This window comes from Rhinolophus sinicus, linkage group LG01 (genome assembly GCF_036562045.2).
Source record: "Rhinolophus sinicus isolate RSC01 linkage group LG01, ASM3656204v1, whole genome shotgun sequence".
In the NCBI taxonomy this organism is placed as follows: Eukaryota; Metazoa; Chordata; class Mammalia; order Chiroptera; family Rhinolophidae; genus Rhinolophus; species Rhinolophus sinicus.
Window position 1 is genome coordinate 127188150 of NC_133751.1, and position 21244 is coordinate 127209393.

General features: G+C 34.7%; 1 protein-coding gene across 8 annotated transcripts in view; it reads left to right on the forward strand.

Annotated features, from left to right (window-relative positions):
• Positions 1-21244, forward strand: part of R3HDM1 (R3H domain containing 1) — a 111533-nt gene that overhangs the window by 15080 nt on the left and 75209 nt on the right. For 4 of the 8 annotated variants that reach the window (XM_074335625.1, XM_074335626.1, XM_074335634.1 and 1 more), the window contains exons 3-13: positions 833-874; positions 1339-1428; positions 6201-6315; positions 7541-7619; positions 14215-14274; positions 14358-14498; positions 18090-18198; positions 18294-18389; positions 20399-20436; positions 20516-20566; positions 20673-20899. In XM_074335625.1, coding sequence (XP_074191726.1) covers positions 833-874; positions 1339-1428; positions 6201-6315; positions 7541-7619; positions 14215-14274; positions 14358-14498; positions 18090-18198; positions 18294-18389; positions 20399-20436; positions 20516-20566; positions 20673-20899 — 1048 coding nt within the window. Of the gene's footprint in view, positions 1-832; positions 875-1338; positions 1429-6200; positions 6316-7540; positions 7620-14214; positions 14275-14357; positions 14499-18089; positions 18199-18293; positions 18390-20398; positions 20437-20515; positions 20567-20672; positions 20900-21244 lie in introns of those variants that run through there. The other 4 variants (XM_074335631.1, XM_074335642.1, XM_074335629.1 and 1 more) reach the window with 3 other exon arrangements.

Below are 21244 nucleotides of genomic sequence, written 5' to 3' on the forward strand. Positions count from 1 at the left end.
GTTTGGTACCAAACTGGCTCCTTGGCTTTAATGAGCATGAATGCGCGGTACCTGGACCTTGTACCGTGTGGGGTTGGGATCAGAGAGGGAGATGGGAAGGAGATGGGAAGGACAGCGTGTTTAAAACTCATCTGGCTCTGGTTCAGAGACTTCAGCTGCTTTCCCAAACCAAAGCCTGGTATCACAAACCAGAGGTAGTTGTCCCAGTGGGTTGCCCCCGTCAGTGATTGATGATTTGGCAATCATGCTGAATATGCACATTGGAACTCTGCCCTCTTTTCATTTCTGCTCCATTACCTTAGCCTGGACCGGGCAAACAGGATTCTGTGACTAATAAGCCGGTTGTGCACTTCAGACAGTGCTGAGAAGGCCCAGTAGATAGGTGGTTGTACTCTGACTCACCGTGCATTTGCAACATTCACCTTAGTAAGGTTGGAGCTTTGCTGAGCATAGCTCCTTAAAATTCCTCAGGTTTTTTGTGGGAGTTTTTTTTCCCCTAGCCTTGCCTAAAGTGTGATACAAAATACTGAAGAAGTATATTTTATTTTGCTGCCACCTAACAAATTACCTTATAAAGTCCACTTAGCTCAGTTAACACAGAGATTATGGCCACTTGCTCACTTTAAGAAAATGCCAGTCCAGGGAAGGATTTTAGAGAATCCTGCAAGTGTACTTCTAGGAGGAATCGATACTTTGTTACTTGAAACCAACTTTGATATCCTCATTTTCTGTTCTTTGTGCAGTTAGTTTTCTGTGGTATAGGATTATGAATTAAGAAGAAAACTTTCTGTTTCAGTATGAAATTTAATACAAATCTTTCTTGTGTATTCAGCGGCCATTGCAGTCATTTGGACAGACAGGAAAAAGGTCTAAGGTATAGTAAATATTTTGTGCTGGCATGCCAAGGGCCTTCCTTCATGCTTGATGAATTCTTGTTTCCATATAGCGCTGCATTCAGTTTAGTTTTGTCATGTTTTGTTTGGGGCAGAAAGCTTATTTTGTTTTATTTGGGGTTTTTGTCTTGCCTAGCTGCTTTTGTACATTGCTTTTATATCTTTAATGATTCTATATCTATAGAGAAAATGGCTTTCTCACCATTCTTTGGGTTTTGAAATTGGAATTATTCCCATTCTTACTATTGCTGTAATTTTCAAAACTACAATTGTTTGTTTTCCCCCTTAAAGAGTTTTAGTGGTAATTCATGATATATTTAACTTTCACATTTCACTTACGTCTATACGTGGCAGAAATTTATAAAGACTTAAGAAACTCTAGGGGGCTTTTGGATATAGCCTACATTTTTGAAATGTAGTGTTAATTTTAAATACTTTTCTTTAGTCAAGCTCAAAGTTAAAGCTAGTTCGGAGCCTTGCGGTGTGTGAAGAATCTCCACCACCCCCTACAACAGAGCTATCACAGGAGAACCAGGTAAAAAACAAAAACGAAAAACAAAACAAAAAGTTATTATTTAAAAACATGGTGGAATAACTTGCTTCTTGGAGAATATTTTTTCGTAAGTTTAAATAAAAGTTGCATTTGCATGTGTGTGTGTTACATATGTTTTTACTAAGTGAAATTGATTTTGAATAATACTTGCATCCAAGATACACATGAAAAGTGGGGGAAACCTTGTTACTTCAGTCTAAGATTTAGTATAATGATTTCTTTCTGGAAAGACTTACAGATCATATGATTAGCCAGGAATATGGCTGTAAGGGAGTTATAAGCTTTTATGGGAAAGTTATAAAATACTAAATACTTCCACTTCATGTAATTGTAATGAAATTTGCCCTTTTGATTTTGGCTTTTAGAAATTTGTCAAATATCGCTTCTGTGTGAGAAAGAGACTACCCAAGATTTCTGCTTTATACAGTGTTTTACTTAACCTGAGTGCATGGTGAAGCCAATTTTCGTATTAGCTTGGCTCTAATAGTTGTCTAATACTTCTAATTCCTCTTCTGTCTGTGCTTCTAAAATATAGAACTACTGAGGTTCAAGCAAACAGTTTGGTTTACCTTTTATATTCTTTTTATTGCTAGTGCTACAGTTAATCTCAGCTGTGGATTTACCTTAGCCTTATGTTATGTTTGGGCATTTTATACATAAATAGTTTTGGACGCTCTACAAATGTTTATCATTGATAACTTTGGTTGTTAGTGTCTTGTTCTACTTAAGAGTTTGAGCAACCTGAAATCCCCCTATATCCCAACAATTCGTTTCCAGAGAATTGAGGCAACTTTGTGGTTATTTAAGAAGCTATGACTGAAAAAACAACAGTGGGGAAAAAAAGGCCATGATAAGTTGTGTGTTTTTTGTTTTTTAATAAATGGCAATTGTACATTTGTTGATTAAAACAAAGACTGTTATACTTTGTTTGCTTTGATTTAGAAGATGATGCCCTCAAAAGCCTACCGGCAGATAATCAAGATAGTCATCACATATTTAGAATATGTTCTGTTTTTTTTTGTTTTTTTTTAAGCATTGTACCTATTTGTTTCCAAAATGCAAGAAAAGGAAAGTTTTTAAAATAGATTATATATTGTCAGTAAAAAAAAATACTTAAAAATCAGTTTCCTTTGAAATGTGTTCATATGTCAGGCACACAACGTTCGAAATTTTATTTGTGATTTTTATTTAAAATTTAATTAATTACATAAATAGAAGATAGCTATATGTATTCTATAAAATTGATTTTTTTTTTTTTAGCAATAAAATAACAGACTTTCTAGCAAAAAGCAGAAATATAGTCAAAATAGTTTATTAAGAATTATTGCCTGAGAACATTTTCAAATGTGAACCTTTGGCTTTTGCATGTTTTGTTGATAAGGGTGAAGAGTTATGGTACACTCTAAAAAAAATTCAATAAAATGGTTTTTGAAATAGCAATTAAAAAAAATTCTTTTGTAGAAGTCAGAGTAAAGAATATGCCTCTTCAAGGTGGAGTGACAGGCAGTGTAATGTTTTTTCAAAACTTATTGCTTCATTCTGTAATTAGTCGAAGGAGACTGAGGAAACAAGAAGGGTCAGGTATTCATAAGACTGTTAATCCAGAAAAAGTGCATTCTTTTTTGAGAAAAAGCATAATGTGATCTTTGGTTTTATTCAGTACATTTTACCTATCTGAAAAATATAGGGGGAAATTCTTTATAGTGCTACATAAATTTAGCTATTGAAAACTTACATGAGAAAAAATTAGTATCAGGAGTATGTGTTGTAAATTAATGTATATATTATTGATCACAGATGATAATTTTTGCATTTATAGTTCAAAAAGCTGAGTTATAGCATATAAATAATGAATAAGGCAGTTATGCCAGAATTCAGTTATTCTTCCTCAATTTCTCTTGGGTACAATAATTTTTTTTCTTTTGGAATAATAACCTATTATTACCCTCACTGAACAAAAGATACTCCTTTTAGTAGAAAGCTTTTTTCCAAGTCTTGAGTTACCTAAATTCCACCTGAATGGGAATTGGAAAATAAATTATTTCTAATAAAATGTGATAGTATCAACTCCTTGAAGGTAGAGATACTTTCCAACTAATAATGCTTGCTTCAGAATGTGATTTTTGAGGAATTAATCTGGAATAAAACTCATTATTCAAAAGGTTGAGAAGCAATTAAAAGAGAGGCATCACTTGTGTGTGATGAGAGCTTATGAGAGGGAAGTGACCTCAAGAACATGTCAATGACAGAGTGAAGAGTAAAGGAATTACAACTTCCTTAGGAGATGTTGCTATCATTTTAGTTATTTAGTCAGAAGAGTATGTACATGAGGACTTCAGCATTGAAAATATGTCTTGTTTGTGTGCTACGGGAAACAAGTCCTCAGTACCAACTGAAGGCAGGCTTCAGTACATTAAGTTTACTAGATTTTTAGATACAGTTCATTTTGATAAATAGCTTAATATCTGTAATTAAAATGTACAGCTTTAGGAGAATTGAGAAATGAAACCTAATAGTCATTCGAAGTGCCTTTTAGTGACAGTCTAAATGTGAGATCTTTTCTTCCAACCTGGATTTCATAGATTATCCTTGAGTAACAGGAAAAGACACTGTAAGTCAGGAAAACTTTCAATATTCTACTTTTGAAACATAGTTCTGGGATTCATTTTTAAATATCTATTTTACAATTGTAAAAACAATAAGGAAAGTAGATTAGAAAATGGGTCATAATACAGCATAGATGGATTTTGAGAGTATTATGCTAAGTGAAATAGATCGGACAGAAAAGGACAAGAACCATGTGATTTCGCTCATGTGGGGTCTAAAATAAAAAGCAACAAATGAACAAATAAAACAAAACAGACAAAAACTTGTAGATACAGACAACAGAATGGTGGTTACCACAGGGAAAGGGGGGTGGGACAAGGATGAATTGAATAAAGGGAGTCAGATACAAGGTGACTGAAGGAGACTAGACTGCAAGTGGTGAGCACACAATGGAATCTACAGATGTTAAGGTATAAAGTTGTACCTGAAATTTATATAATGTTATTAGCCAATGTGACCCTGGTAAATTTAATCTACAAAAAGAAAGTGAGTCATAATGAGAAAGATGGCTTACCAGTTGATGAATGTATGAAGTTGATGAATGTATGACGTTTGGTAAGCAAGACAAAAGGAAGGCATAAGGCAGGTGTTCATCATTTTAGTGAAAGTTGCCAGTGCATAGCTTTTGCCCTGTAGACTCTGAACACAAATCTGAACTGAGATGGAAGGGGAAGCAGAATTATAAGAAGAGATGCAAATAGTCAGCAACCTTATAGGAAAAAATACATGTATTTGATCTGAAATTGCTCTGCCAAATACTATTTAAAAAAAAAAAATGTGGGGGGAAAACGTTTAGTAGAAATCATGGTGGTTGCAAGTTTAAGAATCCTGAAATTTATATCTTCTTTGATATTGACTTAGTGTGCCTACTGCCACCCCCACCCATCTCCCAGCGAAGCAAAGTAACTGACTGATGTTTTTCATCACTGAAGAACAATATAATTTAGTCTACAAATAGGCCACTTCCTTATCATTAGTAGAAATGGTCTTGAAGTTATTCTGCCTTTCTTTATAACTTTGCCTGAATTAACAGCTATATGATTTTTACCTTTTTAGGCTATCTGAATTAATTTCCAGTAATTGGGGGGGGGGGAGGTCTGAAATTGCATGTAATGACATTGTTTTAAAAATTAAATGTAAAATTAGTTCTCCTTTTCAGTCTTAAAGAATATGGTTACTTTACAATGAATTAATACATGTCAGGAAGGAAAATAATCTTGTTTGAAATCTTTCTAAAACATCTTTGTGGTAATTGAAGGAGGCACAGTGATATATAAATCTCAAATAAGAAATAATGAAAGTAATGTGGATTTGGGTTTGGAAAATATGTACTAACATTTTTATATGTCAAGAGAATGAAGAAATATGAGATTATAATGAATACTCAAAAATACTTTAAGTGATGACACTCATATATTCCTATTGTCATGATTGATGATAATTGTTATGCGTTTGCTTGGTCGTGGCATCTCCAGTGCAAACATAGGTTGGGAAGACCTTGGTTCTGATTCTCCAGAGGGTTTACAAGTAGATACATTTAAACTATTATATAAAATATCTGTTTCCTCTACAATAATTTACAGGATATGTTTCAATTGATATATTATTCAACTCAAAACATTAATTTTAACATTTTCTATCAAGACTTAGATAAAAGTGGTAAAACTATGTTTCAGTTGTATTCTATTTTGAAGAATCTAATTGGATAAAATAAAAATCTTTTTCCTTTTTTTCCTCCATACACTTTTTTTTTTTTTTTTAAGATTTTATTGGGGAAGGGGAACAGGACTTTATTGGGGAACAGTGTGTACTTCCAAGACTTTATTCCAAATCAAGTTGTTGTCCTTTCGGTCTTAGTTGTGGCGGGCGCAGCTCAGCTCCAGGTCCAGTTGCTGTTGCTAGTTGCAGGGGTTGCCGCCCACCATCCCTTGCGGGAGTCTAACCAGCAACCTTGTGGTTGAGAGCCCACTGGCCCATGTGGGAATCGAACTGGCAGCCTTCGGAGTTAGGAGCATGGAGCTCCAACCTCCTGAGCCACCAGGCCGGCCCCCTCTGTACAATTTTGTGTCACTCAGAAAATGCAAATGTGTGGTATTAACTGAATTGCTTTATATTTTCATTTACTGACTGATTTTACCTTCCAACAGGAGAAAATTCAGATCCAGTTAACACAATCATTTGAAAAAGAGGAGAAGCCCTCAAAAGATGAAGCAGAAAAAGAAAAAGCCAATGATAAGTTGCCCAGAAAAATGTTATCAAGAGGTTTGCAATTTATTTCTGTGTTTTTTAACCAAAATTTTAGTTTCACTGTTGATAATTCCATCCTTTATCCCTCAAATAATTATATATGGATGTAGAGAGAGAGAGAGAGATAATATATATGTATATATCTAGCATATGTCTATATTAAAAATGATACACAACAAACCAAAGAGATAATATACCACGTTTCCCCGAAAATAAGACCTAGCCGGACCATCAGCTCTGATGCATCTTTTGGAGCAAAAATTAATATGAGACCAGGTCTTATATGGCTAGGTCTTATTTTCGGGGAAACCAGGTAGTTTTGCTCATCTGGGCAAAATGAAATAAACGTAATTCTGAGCATCAGTAAGATGCTTTAGCCAAAAAACTGCAACACATTCCAGACTCACTGAGGAAGATAACTGTGTTAATCTGTTTTAGTCTGTCTCTCATATTGAAAAAATGGAATCACTATAATTTGAATACTAATTCGACTAAAAATTTTATTATTTAATTCCTTGTGATACAAAGAGCTGCTGCTTAAGTAATTCAGTATCCATTAATAATATTCCTGGAAACCCAGAATGTTTATCTTTCATAATAAATTTTAAGGGACTTCAACATCATCTAGTATTGCAAGTCTATAAAAATGCTTTTTTAATTTATAAACTCAGTTATGCTGACCAGTATTATAAACGGCACAAGGATATTACATTTAAGGGGAAGAAAAAACATGAATATTTGAAAAAATATTTTGAAAACAACCCTTTGCTGATAGACCTGATCAAATCTAATAAAATAAATATTTTTTTCAGATCTAAAATTCCTAATCTACCTCCAAATTCTTTTCTCCACCTATATTCACAACTGAACTAAGCTGTCTTAATTTGCTACAACTGTAGTTAATTGTCTAAACATTCTAATTTTTCACTTAAGGAGGCATTTTTGCACATGAGGACTGTGGTGAGTATGTAAAAGGATCTTTAAAGAATCAGAGTAAATTAAACTGGCACGTTTGAGAGATACATTTGTTTTAAGAGTGCATGTACATGCAGTTATATAAACCCATGTCTGCTCATTATCTGGGAATAGAAAAATTGTGATCATCTGAGTTCATCATAAGTTTCCTTTGTTAATTTTTTTCAGTGTGGGGCATCTCATTTTATTTAAGATATGCATCATGTGTAAATGGAAAAGGGGTTTGTTTTCAAACAACTTTATACTGGGTTTTTGTGTTTTTTAGATTCCAGTCAAGAATACACTGATTCAACTGGCATAGATCTACATGAATTTTTAGTAAATACATTAAAAAACAATCCCAGGTAACAATTGAATTTATAAGGTTTACATTGCGTCTAGAGTACCATAATTTGCTGTATGTTTTCATTACTGAGTTAGAATAATAGAATAAAGTTGCAATATTTGAAGTACACCAGAAACATTTGAGTTTCTTAGGGCTAAAGTGTCCTTGGTCTACTGTATGCACATGTATAAATACTTTTCCATTATGTATGTCACCATGATATAAAAATAATTCATATTCTGTAGGAATTTGGGGAAATACAGAATCACCAAGATATTTTGATTGTTAATTGAAAATACAGAGGTATCATTAATCATGAAAGAAAAAGAGAAAAATATACCTCACAATAATGCACTCAGCCAAATACGAACTTAGTGTATTCATTTATAATGAGTTTTTGAACTTAGTTAAAAGCAGAACTTTTGTTCCGTCTCTCTGAGTTTATAAACATTCAACCCAAAGATTTTTAAGGTGCTGCTTTATTTGAGTCACTAACTAGTTGTAATCCTTTGTTTTACCGGGTACTGAATAAGTAGATTATAACTTTTTGGCAGGTCACTAACCCCTTTGAGGCATTTTCCCCACAACACGGCTTATCCACAAAATATCAACACTTATAAGAGGTCGAAGATGCCAAGGTTAAGAATCCATCGTTTGATGTTAGCTTCCCAGAGTGGTAGTTATTTAACAAGCACTGAAATAAAAATAGAACAGTTTCATTGGGTATGTGCACATGGAAGGAAACGTGAACAACTCTCTTTAGTGTCAGACTTATCTCATGTCACACCTCAAGAGAAACGTGTATTTTCTTTCAGGATTTATTGTATTCAGTGCCATCTTGACTTTCTAATTTGCACTTAACATGAACCTCAAAAGGAAAACTATTAGTATGAAAAGTGGTCTCCTTGTCGTAGGGATTGAAGGGAGTATAGGTTTGAAGTGAGGAGGAATCAGTCAACTCTGTGTGGCTTTTTTTTTTTAAGTTCAACTTTATTCCTCACTGGTTTTAAAAGAAAGATGAATTCATTAACCCAATGAACAGGTTTGTATTGAGCATCTGTCATGTGCTAAGGGTTGTGCTAAACACTGTAGATATAAAGATGAGCAATATATGATTTCTGACCCTAAAGTGTTCACTTTCTCTGTGCTAGGAAGAAACACATGATTCATAATTAAAATAGAATAGATATTATAAAAGAAGTTTTTCGAGGTGCTATGAAAACATCCACTTCTGCTGGAGAGGACATGGGAAGGTGTCACTGAAAAGATAGTGTCTGAGCCAAGTCTTGAATTCAGAGTGCCTTAAATGGGAACTGTCCATACAAAGCATGAGAAAGACTTTCCAGATAGACACAGGCATAGTATTATGAGAGGGGAAGAGGTGTATTCAAGGAAAGACAAGGTTGTTTACTCTGGCTCTAGCAGGGTGGCATATGGCAAGTAATTCTAGAAACTGATGGTGAGATATGAAGACAGATTATATCCAGTTGTTCTCAACATAGGATAGTACCACCACGCTGGGATGGGGAGTGTCAGTGAGTGTGGGGTCCTCCTGGGAAGCCAGTCTCGTTCAAAAGATCTGTAAGACAGTAATGAACAATAAAAAAATAGTCTTACTTGAAGTGCCAATTGTGCATCATTTGAGAAGAGAGAAAAGGACACATTGAAAAGATTTTCAGGAGGTACCATGGCAGGACCTGGTGATCATTTGGATTTGGAAGGGTAATGGGACAACAGAGTAGAACAGAGTAGCTGCTAACTTTCTGGCTGGGATGATAGCTAGTCCCATTAACTGACAAAGTAAATAAGGGGCAAGCCTGAATGGAATCGGGCATGTTTTGTTACAAATAAATACAGTTTGAGGTGCCTGCTGAAAAGCCAGGAGATGAAGTCTGCTGGCAGTTAAGAGGCTCTGGTTATCAAGTAAATGAGCCTGGCTGGAGTTCCAGATTCAGGAGTTAGCAGGAGAGGTGAGGCTAGCTATGAATGAGTTTGCCAGAGAGATAAAATAAGTGACAAGGACAAAATTCTATGGAAAGACAGTATATAAAAGGTAGAGGAGAAGGAAGAGACTGAGTCCTAAAGATAGCAAAAGAATCATGTGAACATTTGCCTTAGAAGTCAGCCAAGGGAGAACAGTTTCATGAAAGATAAAATAACAGGGTAGTGGAAATAGAAGTACCAAAAACAATTCATTAGACTGAGAAACTAAGAAGTTGTTGGCTATTTTAACAAGCTGTTTCTTCTGGAGTAAAATGGTGGAAACCAGAACTCAGTGATTTGAAGAATAAGGGGAAGGTAGAAAAATATGTAGCTAGTTTGGGTGAAACAAGATAGGCCTAAAAAGGCAGAATTTTTCCTCTTAACCTGTAGGAGAGACATCAGTAAAGACAAAGATTAGAAATCTGTTTTTATGCGCTCCAAAATATTTTCTATTGTGTACTTCTGTTTTCCTCTACAAATGCGAAAGTTTGTAAGTTGTCTGCATATTAATTTTTAAAGTGTATAATTTAATGATTGTTAGTGTATTCACAGATATGTGGAACCATCCCTACAGTCAATTATAGAACATTTTCATCACCCCCTAAAAAAACCTCATACCCTGCTGCTATCACCTCCCTATGCCCTGAGGGCTAACCTAGTTTTTTTGTATAGATTTCCCTATTTTGGACATCTCATGTGAATGTCATATATGTGGTCTTTTGTGGCTGGCATTCACTTAGCATGATACTTTTAAGGTTCATCCATGTTGTAGCATGTATCAGTACTTTATTCCTTCTATGTACGCATTTTTATTGGAATAATTATATAGATGAATAATTTATGTAACGGCTAAAGTATGTTATTACTAATGTCATTGTGGATTAGGAAGTTTTAGCTAATGTTAAATTTTGTGAGAAACAAGATTTGCTTAATTGATGGCTCAGTGTTCTCTCAGTGAAACACAATCAATTGCTAGATATACATGGCCCAAAATTAGCGGTAAGTGTGGCAGATAATGCACTAAAGCTTTCAAGATTAAATATTGCTCAAAGAATTCCTTTCAGAATTTTTCCTCAGATTATTAAATCTTTATCTTGTCCTCAGCCCAGTAAATAAACTTAATTTCAGATGTTAAATAATAATTTACCTGGAATTCCTGTTTGCAAGAAATATTTTTAGAGGCTGAGTTAGAACCTAGGAATCTGAAGTTGTCCTCGATAGAGACTGCGCTCACTGACATAATTTTATACCTATTTCTGTATTGATTTTATACCCATTTTGTGTAAATTCTATCTATATTAAAGAAACACTAATAATAAAGGTAACTGTATTAGATGACTAATGAAGGGAAGTAACCCCATGGATTACTTCTGAGAATGGATATTTTAAAAGTAATTTGTATTTGAAATACTTTTTGAAAATCATGTTATTTCTTATCTGTTGCGGATATTTGACCAAGGACCTATGTAACATTGGGAAGGAGGTGGTCAGATGGAGGCATTATTGTTTTCTTCTTTTTTATTTGCCACTGGTGTAACATCTACACACACTTTCTCTAAAGTTAGTTCTGGTATAATGACTAGAACACTGATAACTAAAAGATTGTTGCCCCTTCATTTTCTCTTTAGGTAGTAGGTTACTACTGGTGAGTTTGATTGAGATCCTTGTTTTCATTATTTTTTAAAAACAGACACCATATATTGGTTCTTGTTGTTTTCTAATTTTTCAATTACAGTTGACAATACAATTTTATATTAGTTTCAGGTGTATAAGCTAGGAATTCGACATTTATATTATATCTGTTCCTTTTGTTATGTTGATTCCTTTTAAAGCTTATACAGTAACAGTTTCAGTAAGTGTGCCTACTATTGGGTTCATATGCCTTAAGAAAAGTAATTTGTGGATCTATTAACTTGATTCCCATATGTATTCTATAAAGGATCATTCATTTTTAGCTTACAGACATTACCAAAATATCTAACCTTGGTTACAGATTTGAAACTTTGGGAGCTTGGACTGAGCTATGCTGGATAAAAGGCAGGAAGTGTCACTCTTAAGAACTTAGGGAAGTTATCAGCCTTACCTAACAAGTTCTTTTTTGTAACTAAAAGATTAATAAACTAAGCAGGGGAACTTAGTTTAAATGGTAAGTGGTCCAGATAATAATAGAAAATCCTCTGTAATCCATAGACCACGTGTGAAAGGCCGGGAAAACCTGAATTTGTATCAGTGACTAATGAAAGTGTTAGATTTTGTTTTCTTTCATGGAGACAACAGAAATTTATTTTCAATGGTAGTACATTCACTGAAGAACATTTCATATATCTTAAGATGCCTGCTGTGTAGCTCAGACACAGAAAACCAATTTAAATGCACTGTATTGTGAATGCTGAATAAGTTGCCTACCTCAGATTCCTTTTTTTTCTACAATAAGTGTATAAAATATATCGGGAAAGTTACTGAAAATTATATCACTTCAAGACAAATTGATCCCTAAAAGTTAGATGAAAAGAGGGTCTTATCATTAAGTAAGTCCTTTTGTAGGGGGAAACCCTGTGTAGTAAAAATTCCTTATCCTCCCCCCAAAATTTAAGGGAAAAAGTATTAAAAGACCTTTTGGATGAAATAATTTCATTAATTTATTCCATTCAAATTGAATTAATTTCATTAATTTATTCCACGCAAATATAGTTTCTCTATATAGTCCAAATAACTATATAAGGACAATTGTGGTAAATGCTGTTATGTAAAAGTATGAAATAAAACAGGGTCTATGAAAGAATAAAAGAAGTTGTTCCAAGCAAAGGAAACAGCATGTTCAAGGAGACTGAGAAAGGAAGGAGCTTGGCAAGTACAGAGATAACCAAGATGATACCCGGTAAGAGTTCTGTGTGTAAGGGGGAGCAGATTAGACTAGATAATGTCCAGATTATGCCTGCCTTGCAGGCCACATTACAGAAGCTCAGTTCTAACTTAAGAGCAGTGGTAAACCTGTGATAAATATTTAACCAAGGCAATGACATGTGTTCACATGTGTGTTTGTAAAAGATCATTATGGATGCTCTAGGTAGGATAGAATTGGAGGGAACAAGGGAAGACACAGAGACATTAAACTATTATGTTGTAGTAAAGTCAGAGATGTTGATTGCTTGGATCCGGGGTACTAGCAGTCGAAACAGAAGAGAAATAGATAGAAGGTAAAGGCAGGTGAAATTTGCACCAGTAATTAACTGCATAAGAGGATTAGAAAAAGGATTATAATAGGCCAAAAATCCTTCTAGTACAGTATTCTAGGTGAAAGGTGGCACCACTTAGTGAGATGGGGAAAATGAAATGAAAACCAGATTTGGGAGCAAAATTGAATGTTGATGGTATTTGTGTTAAAAGATAATTCTGTTTTCAGCTTTAAATTTGAAATCACCAGGTTGGCATGTTTATGGTTTTCTCTTGATTTTTCAACTAATATTTTTAAATGTATGGTCAAATATTACTCAGTTTTATGAGACTTCTTTTGTTATGTAGAGGGAGGATCAAACTCAGGGCTGATATATAGCCTTTCAGGCAACTTAAGCAGGAAGCACCGTCTGTTCTGTTAGAATTTGAGAGGGATCTACTGTATAATGTTTAATTGGGAACAAAACATTAACCTCCCTGCCTAGTTTTCTTCATCTATACAATTTTGGGAACAGAACTGAATGATCTGTAAAGCTACTTCTAAGCTTTAAGGTTCTCCGAGTTGTTTTTGTCCCACTCCCTCCCCCCCCCCCACCCACTAAGCACATGAAATTTCCAGTGAGCACAGGAATACTCTCTTGAGCCACGTTCTTGGTGTGTGAACAAGGAGGTCCTTTGCAGAGGGGCACCATTCCTTTGTTACAGCCTCAGCACACTACGTGGGACCCTAGCGGTCTGAAGGAGCACGCGCACGTTCTCCTCGCGTTCGTCTGTATTTTACATGTTGGAGGCTTTTGGTTCATTTTGATCTTTATGGGAAAATTCCCAATCTTAAAAATATATAATAGCAGTCGACAGAGTGATTTGAAAAGTCCTCTCCTTCTGAGTTCATACTGCTCTGCTGCAGTTCCACGCGTATACTAACGTGAGATTCCCCTAGGAGTGTTCCTGTCGTTACTGGCATTGCATATGCTTTAGGGTGCTGTTTCTGTGGAGTTCAGCATGATAACGAAGCCACGAGCCTAACTAGAAATGTCTGTTTTACTGCTACCTCTCAGCTTTATTGAGTAAGGAAGTAAAAACTAATGTGCTCTTATTATCCATATATTTACAGAACACACTCCAGTATAGTGATAATTAGATCAAAGTACATCTATTTTAAGAATGACCAGATGCTGATAATTGTTGAAGTTGGGTGATGGCTATATTGATGTTCATTACACTGTTCTCTCTACATTTGTGTACATTGAAATTTTCCATAATAAAAAATTAAGCTAAAAAATGTTTCACTCCTTTAAAACATTACTTTTTTAGAAAACGTGTAAATATTCTAGCATCAAGCTTGTGATCTTCCTCAGTGTACAATTTCTAAGAAAATGTGTTTAGCAGTATAAATTCAACATTTATGATTATTTCCATTTTAAGTTTTACATATAAGTCTTCATATTTTGTTTCAGGGACAGAATGATGCTGTTGAAATTGGAACAAGAAATTTTAGATTTCATTGGTAATAATGAGTAAGTCCTGATATTTAACAAGAAAAAAAATTGTCATCACAGTTCTCCTTGGTTTACTAAATTAGTTTTCCTTCTACTTCTAGGTCTCCACGTAAAAAATTCCCCCCAATGACATCTTACCATAGGATGCTGTTACACAGAGTAGCTGCTTACTTTGGATTAGACCACAATGTTGATCAGAGTGGGAAATCTGTCATAGTAAACAAAACTAGCAATACAAGAATGTAAGTATCAAGAAATGTAGGTATATGTTATATATGTATGTAACAATACTTCATATTTCTACAGCACCTTTCATCTGAGGTTTTCCACGTGTTTTAGCAGCCTAATTAAGCTTCATGATAACCTTATGTGATTGGATCAAAAAGTACATTTAACTCACTAGTTTCAAAGTGTACCACTCGGAACTGAAAAGAGGCAGGTGAATGAGGACTGGTCTAAAAAAAACAAAAGCAAAAGAAATCCTTTGGGGTCATAGTATCAGTAACATTGGACAACCATTCTCATGGATTTTTAATTTAGTGTAATTTAGATAGCAATGGCCAGCCTTAGGCAAATTTGGGGGGAAAAAGGGGGGGGGTAATTTTGAGTCTTCTGTCAGTTTGCCATCCTTTCCACCTCTGTTTTTGTTCCTTTTTTCCTACAAACCACAAGAAGATGGGTGTATTGATTAATACGGTGTTAGCCATGCAGTCATGTCCACCTCTGGGCTCTTATAATTTACTGAGGAAATTTTCTTAAGGAGTTAGGAGCTATTTGCTTTAAAAAAGGATAGCTTTATAGTGTTGGTGAAATAGATAGTCTGTGCTTGTATTTGGGAGCAAAAGGCCTGATGCAGAGGCACCTAAAATTATAACATGTTCACAGCACCTCTTCTGCCTATTTATAAAGCTAATCCTAAAGCAACTAGTTGAGTTCAGCTAAAATTTACACTTTGGTGGTGATCTGCCTATCAAAAGAATTTTTTCTGTGGCAGCAATGGATCTGTGGTAATGAGCTTCAACTTCAGATGCCATAAATAATGCTTTTCAGTTCATTATTTTTCTGCCTTTCTTTAAGCTAGACTTCTCTTAGTGTGTTGTATTTGCACCATTTGGTTTGCATGGTTATATTTGATTCACTTATGTCCCTTCTGTTGTAATGGCCTTTACTCTTCTAGCTGCCATTTTATTTCCTGGAAGTAAGTTGGTTTTCTTCCGTTTCTAATAGTATGTTGTCAACTAAATAGATATATTGATGGACCCTAGTATTTTTAAATGATTGTTCCAAAACTAAAATTAAATTAATGAAAATAGGTGTCTTTGAAAAGCATCCTATCTTTCTTTAGGGATTAAATTTTACCTTCAAATGTGAATCTGATTTAACTTTCTTCTGCCCATCCCGTAATCTTTTTAAAATATCCCCCCCATCAATTAATCTTTTCCCAATTAGTTACATCACAGCTAAGGTAGGATAGTAACAGCTATGTTTGAGCTGGACTGAAGGTGAATAGAATTCTAATTCGTTTAACCAGTACATTTCAACATTACTCAGAGCTGCTGGATACCCATGCACATTAGCAGGCATTTTGACTAACATTTTGACTGGTGACTCTCTAAGGTTTTCAATACAGTGTAACTTCAGTCGTTTGAACGCTGTGAATGATGTCAGAAAGCTTTAGGGTTCTCTTTATCAAGGGAGTCAACATTTAGCTAAACACAGATGTTGATGGTGTACTCAAGGAAGACTGGATCAATAGCATAGTTGTAAAGACATTTCGGATTATTGAAGTTACACTGTATTCTTATTTTATATCTTCTGGAATACACAGAAGGTTATAAACCAGAAAACCTTAGAGATCTGCTCCACATTGAATAAAAACAAACTTACCTTTTCCTCATAGGCAGATTACCCGCTCCAGCCTTGAACCAGTGGTGTTGTGGAGGTCAACAACCCGGGGTCCACTGGGGTGTCTCAATGGAGCGGGAAGTTGGCGATTGCAGGGCAGTAAATTCAGGCATCTATAAAAGAAAGAGGTAAGACAGTCTGAAGGTTAGCTGAAATGCCTGCCAATGATGTGTACTGGGTGTGGGAATCCAGCACCTCTCAGAAAAGTTGCCAGGCCCTTGGTTAAATGATAGTTCACACTGGAATAACAGTCTCTCACCCAAGTCCAAACTCCTTGAATAAGAAAATAAGACTTAGCTGCCAAAAAAATAGTTGATATAAGTAAATGGGGCAATAATGTGATAGAAATAACACGCTGCTGCCGTTGTCACAACTAAATAGACAATCTTTCAAACTCCTAAAGAAAGCAGGCTTTTTCTTATTAGTTTGGTCATGAAACTATTTACTCTTTTTATTTGTCTCTTTAGTTCTGTTTAAGTTTATTTAAGTTTAGTTCATATAAGTTCATGTGGGGATCTGCTCTTTGTTTCACTTACCTAAATACATTTTAAAATAGAGGTTTCTTTAACTTAGAAAATTCTCATTTTATATGTCCTTTGGCATCATTTGACAGGAAGTAGATATGGTACTTTTTTTAAAAATTCACTAGGTTAAAACAAATATTTAGAAATATTATTTGAGTACTACATATTGAAATAACTGGTCAGTTTGCTGAAAATGTCATTATTCAGGTTTATTTGGTTTAGAAATTTACTTATGGTATTCATAATATATTATGCAACTAATGTATTTTTTTAACTATATGTAAAAAATACAACTTGAGCGTTCAATGAGACTTTCTTTATAACCTCTAAATGTATTTTTATGTATCATGTATTTCAAAAAGTAATTCCAATTTCATGAGAGGATGATATTTAGTCACAAGAGTGTTGAATGAATTAATGTGTTGAAGCTAAAAATATATTTGAGGTAGTGAAATTTTACATAATTGTTTTCCAAGGGCCACAACCTTATTTATGTCTGTCTTCTGGATCTCAGTAGAACTTGCAACATTTCCATAAAGGAAAGACCAATCAGCCATAAAATATATTAAGATTTTATAATCATTACTTTAGGTGACAATATTAACCTCCAAAAGAGTTCTCTTTTGTAAGTGGTTTCAGTTAACATAAAGCAAAGATGTACCCTACTGTAATGAAGCATTTTTGGTAACTTGGTTGCATTTTGAAGTAGTCTCTTAAATTACAGTTCATTCAACCACAAAATATTTGATTACTTTCAATTATATAACACCAAACCAGGTACTATAGGAGTGTAACATGATACTGTGCTAGACTTTTTTCCTTGTCCCAAAATTTTTTCTTACTTTTAGAGGAGGCAATGCAGAGGATATGCAGGCTTTGGGTCTTATATACCAGGGCTCCAGCTATCACTCAGTCATGTACTTACGTTTTGACCTTGGACAGTTGCCTAAGCCATTTGAACCTGTTTTCTTAGTAATATTTATAATAATAACAAAGTTCTACTGAGTGTTTACTGTTATAAGTGCTATTTATTAATTCATGTTCAGAACAACCCTATGAAGAAGATACATTATAGTTCCCATTTACAAATGAGGAAACTAGGGAATATAAAAGTTAAGTAACTTGAGCAAGCCCTAAAGCAACTAAATTGGTAAAGCTGAATATTTGAACCCAAGCAATCTGATTCCAGAGACCATGCTGTATTCCTTATGCCTTTCACACGTAACATGGTGTGGCTAATATTTTGTTTCAAGATTATTGTGGGGAGTAAATGAGATAACATAAGTTCCTATTAATGGTACAAGTGAGTGGTCACTTTGATTACTTTTCATGAAATGTTACATTTAACTTTTGTGTAAATATTATATATTGTCTTTTTTGTTCCCTTGTTGTTTGTTTTTTCAGACCTGATCAGAAATTTAATGAGCATATTAAGGACGATAAAGGTGAAGACTTTCAGAAACGATATATCCTCAAGAGAGATAACTCCAGCTTGGACAAAGACGATCCCCAGGTAACGTAGCGCAGTCAGTCGGAGCATTCTTCCCAGGGGCAGGACTTAGACCAGCAAGTCACTTTCCCAAGTAGTAATTGTTCTCTTTTCTTTAGATGAGAATACGTTTGAAAGATGACAGAAGAAGCAAATCTATAGAAGAAAGAGAAGAAGAGTACCAGAGAGCTAGAGATCGCATATTTTCCCAAGATGTATGTATTATTACATTTAGCTCTTCATATTAGAATAAACACTAATTGCATTCTAGGGGCTCCTCCCTTAATCTATTGATCACATTTTTTAAACCACATTTGTTACATATAAAGTCACCATTAAGAAATAATTGAGATCTGTCTTGTTCATGTTAATAGTGTAATACTTGTAGTAGTTATATGAATTTTTCAAAAGTTAGAAGCAGATGGACTGTAGGAGTAGTACATTGGACTAAGTATATAGTTTCTGTAATATTTTTTTCTTCCAGACTTCTCATAGACTTGAGATTTTTAGAACATTGGTCAGTGTCTACAAAATCATGTATATTCTAAATCCTACTTACTAGTGGGCTTTTCTTGATAACGAACTTGGTTTCTTCTTTTGAAATAAAGCTAATTGATTTTTTAGATTAATGTTTATTTTACACTTCACAAGTGATTATTTAAAAGAGATCTTTTAAGTGTCTAATTATTTTATGCATATACTCAAGAAGAGAATCAGTTCAGTTTTACCAGTATCTGTTAAACACCTGTTCTGTGCTTAACTGTTCAAGGATATATGAATGTAAGTAGTTTGTGTTAGCACTGCCAGAGATAGAAATTTCCTCTATGTTAAGAAAAACAGAGTAAATAACATTAAAATATAGATTATCAGTTAAGAATGTATAATATTCATTCAATAGATCTTATTGAGCCGCTATAGTAGGTGCTATGCTGGGCCCTGGAGAACATATTCATGGACAGTTACAATATTTTATCCCTCAAACAAACCTTATGTGGTAGATATTATCATTATTTTACAGTTAAGGAAATTGAGGCTCCAAGATGCTAAGTAAAATAGCCAAAGATAATATAGCTAGAAAATGACAGAGTTGGGATTTCAACCCAGGTTTTCTGAACTCCGAGCCTAAACTAGATGTATTTGTCTCTCTAGTTTATAAGACAGATGAGGTCTCTACCCTTGATGAGTAGCCAGACATGAAAATACGGTGTGTGATTTGTGTAGAGACATGAAGGTGAAACAGGGACACAGCAGAGAAGCATCACACACTATGGGACGTGGCAGAGAAGTACCACAAACCAGAACTAAGGAATGAGAGGGAGTTACCTTCCAAGGCGAAACCTAAAGGAATGAAGTGTTCCAAGTAGAGAGTCATTATTTGCAGAGGCCCAGAGATAAAGGAGTACTTGACACATGAGGAATTGAAAGATTCAGGGTAGGTAGACTAGACAGCCTGGATGACACAAGAAATAAGGAAAGGTTAGATTGGAGAAATAAGCAGGAAGTAGATGGATGACTTGACCCTGAAAGCTAGTTAAGGTAGTTGGGCATTTAGCTAAGGGCCAGATGATAAGTATTTTAGATTTTTCAAGCTATTCTGTCTTTATTGCAACAACTCAACTCTGCCTTTTTAATGTAAAAGCAGCCATAGATGATACACAAATGAATGGGCATGGCTGTGTTCCAGTAACACTTAATTTGCAGAAACAGGTGGGTGGTCATAGTTTGGTGACCCCTGGTGGCTGGAAAACTCATTAGAAGACTGGTATAATAATACAAGCAGAAATGATGATTGCCTGAGGTAGGGTAATAGAATCAGAGCAGTTTGGCATCAGCTGCGTTGAAACGTAGCTGGTTGTTCTCTGCCACATCCGCAGCCAAAGCACAGGGGATCAAAATGTTTGTTGTGAGGTGGAATCTACAGACTAGTATACCTTGAATATGTAATAATAAAAATGGATTTATTTGTTTGAAAGAGACTTTTATTTTCAAAATAATTTGTACCACAAAAATGATGGCTTCAAAATGTGTATCTTATTAAAAGTAAGCATAGTATCTCCAAGCCAAAAAAATTCCATTGTCATTTAGTTGTGTACTATTATTCCAACGTGGGATTTTTGTGGGGATACTTTTTAAATATTATTACACATGATTTTTGTTAAAATCAGTAGTTTACAGATGGCATTATGTACTTGACAAAAGCTTAACCTTTTATCTTTCTTTCTAGTCCCTGTGTTCCCAAGAGAATTATATTATTGACAAAAGGTAAGGGAATTTTTAACATTTGTTTTGGTGACTGTCTGATGCTAATAAAAGTAAAAATGTGTTATTAAAATGCCAACAGAATCCAAGATGAGGATGCTAGTAGTACACAGCAGAGGCGCCAGATATTTAGGTATTGGAAGCATGTTTTCATGCAGTATTGAAAAATTAAAGCATTTTTCTTCATCTTTCTGTTTTTGTCTCTGTTCGCTTTTCAAAGTTTCATTTCTAAATTGCAGAGTTAATAAAGATGCTTCAGGGAGATCAACGAATAGCCATCAAAGCAGCACTGAGAACGAGCTGAAGTACTCTGAACCACGACCCTGGAGCAGCACAGATTCAGACAGCTCTCTCCGCAACTTCAAGCCTGCTGTAACCAAAGCCAGCAGCTTCAGTGGAATTTCAGTCCTGACAAGAGGTGATAGTTCTGGAAGCAGCAAAAGCATAGGCAGGCTTTCAAAAACAGGTATAAAAATATGTCTCTAAAACTGCAGTCAAAACATTAGTTTCTCTATGTTGTCTTAACTCTTTAGTTAGCATATGGCTTCTGTAATTATCCTAAAATACAAAATTCCTACCAGTGGTGCATTGAGCACCTCCAGAGTACTTAGGAAATACATGTTTGTTGATACTATAATTCATTCTCTGTGTGAGAGAGAGAGATTTTAAAACATCAATTAAAATAATCCTCTCTTGTGACATAGTTAATCAGGTTGATTGAATGAAATGTCATCTCTTTTTTGAGTTCCCAGAAGTGATTGGAAATTTTTCATTGCTTATTTATAGTTGGAAGGTGTAGTTTCTCACCTAG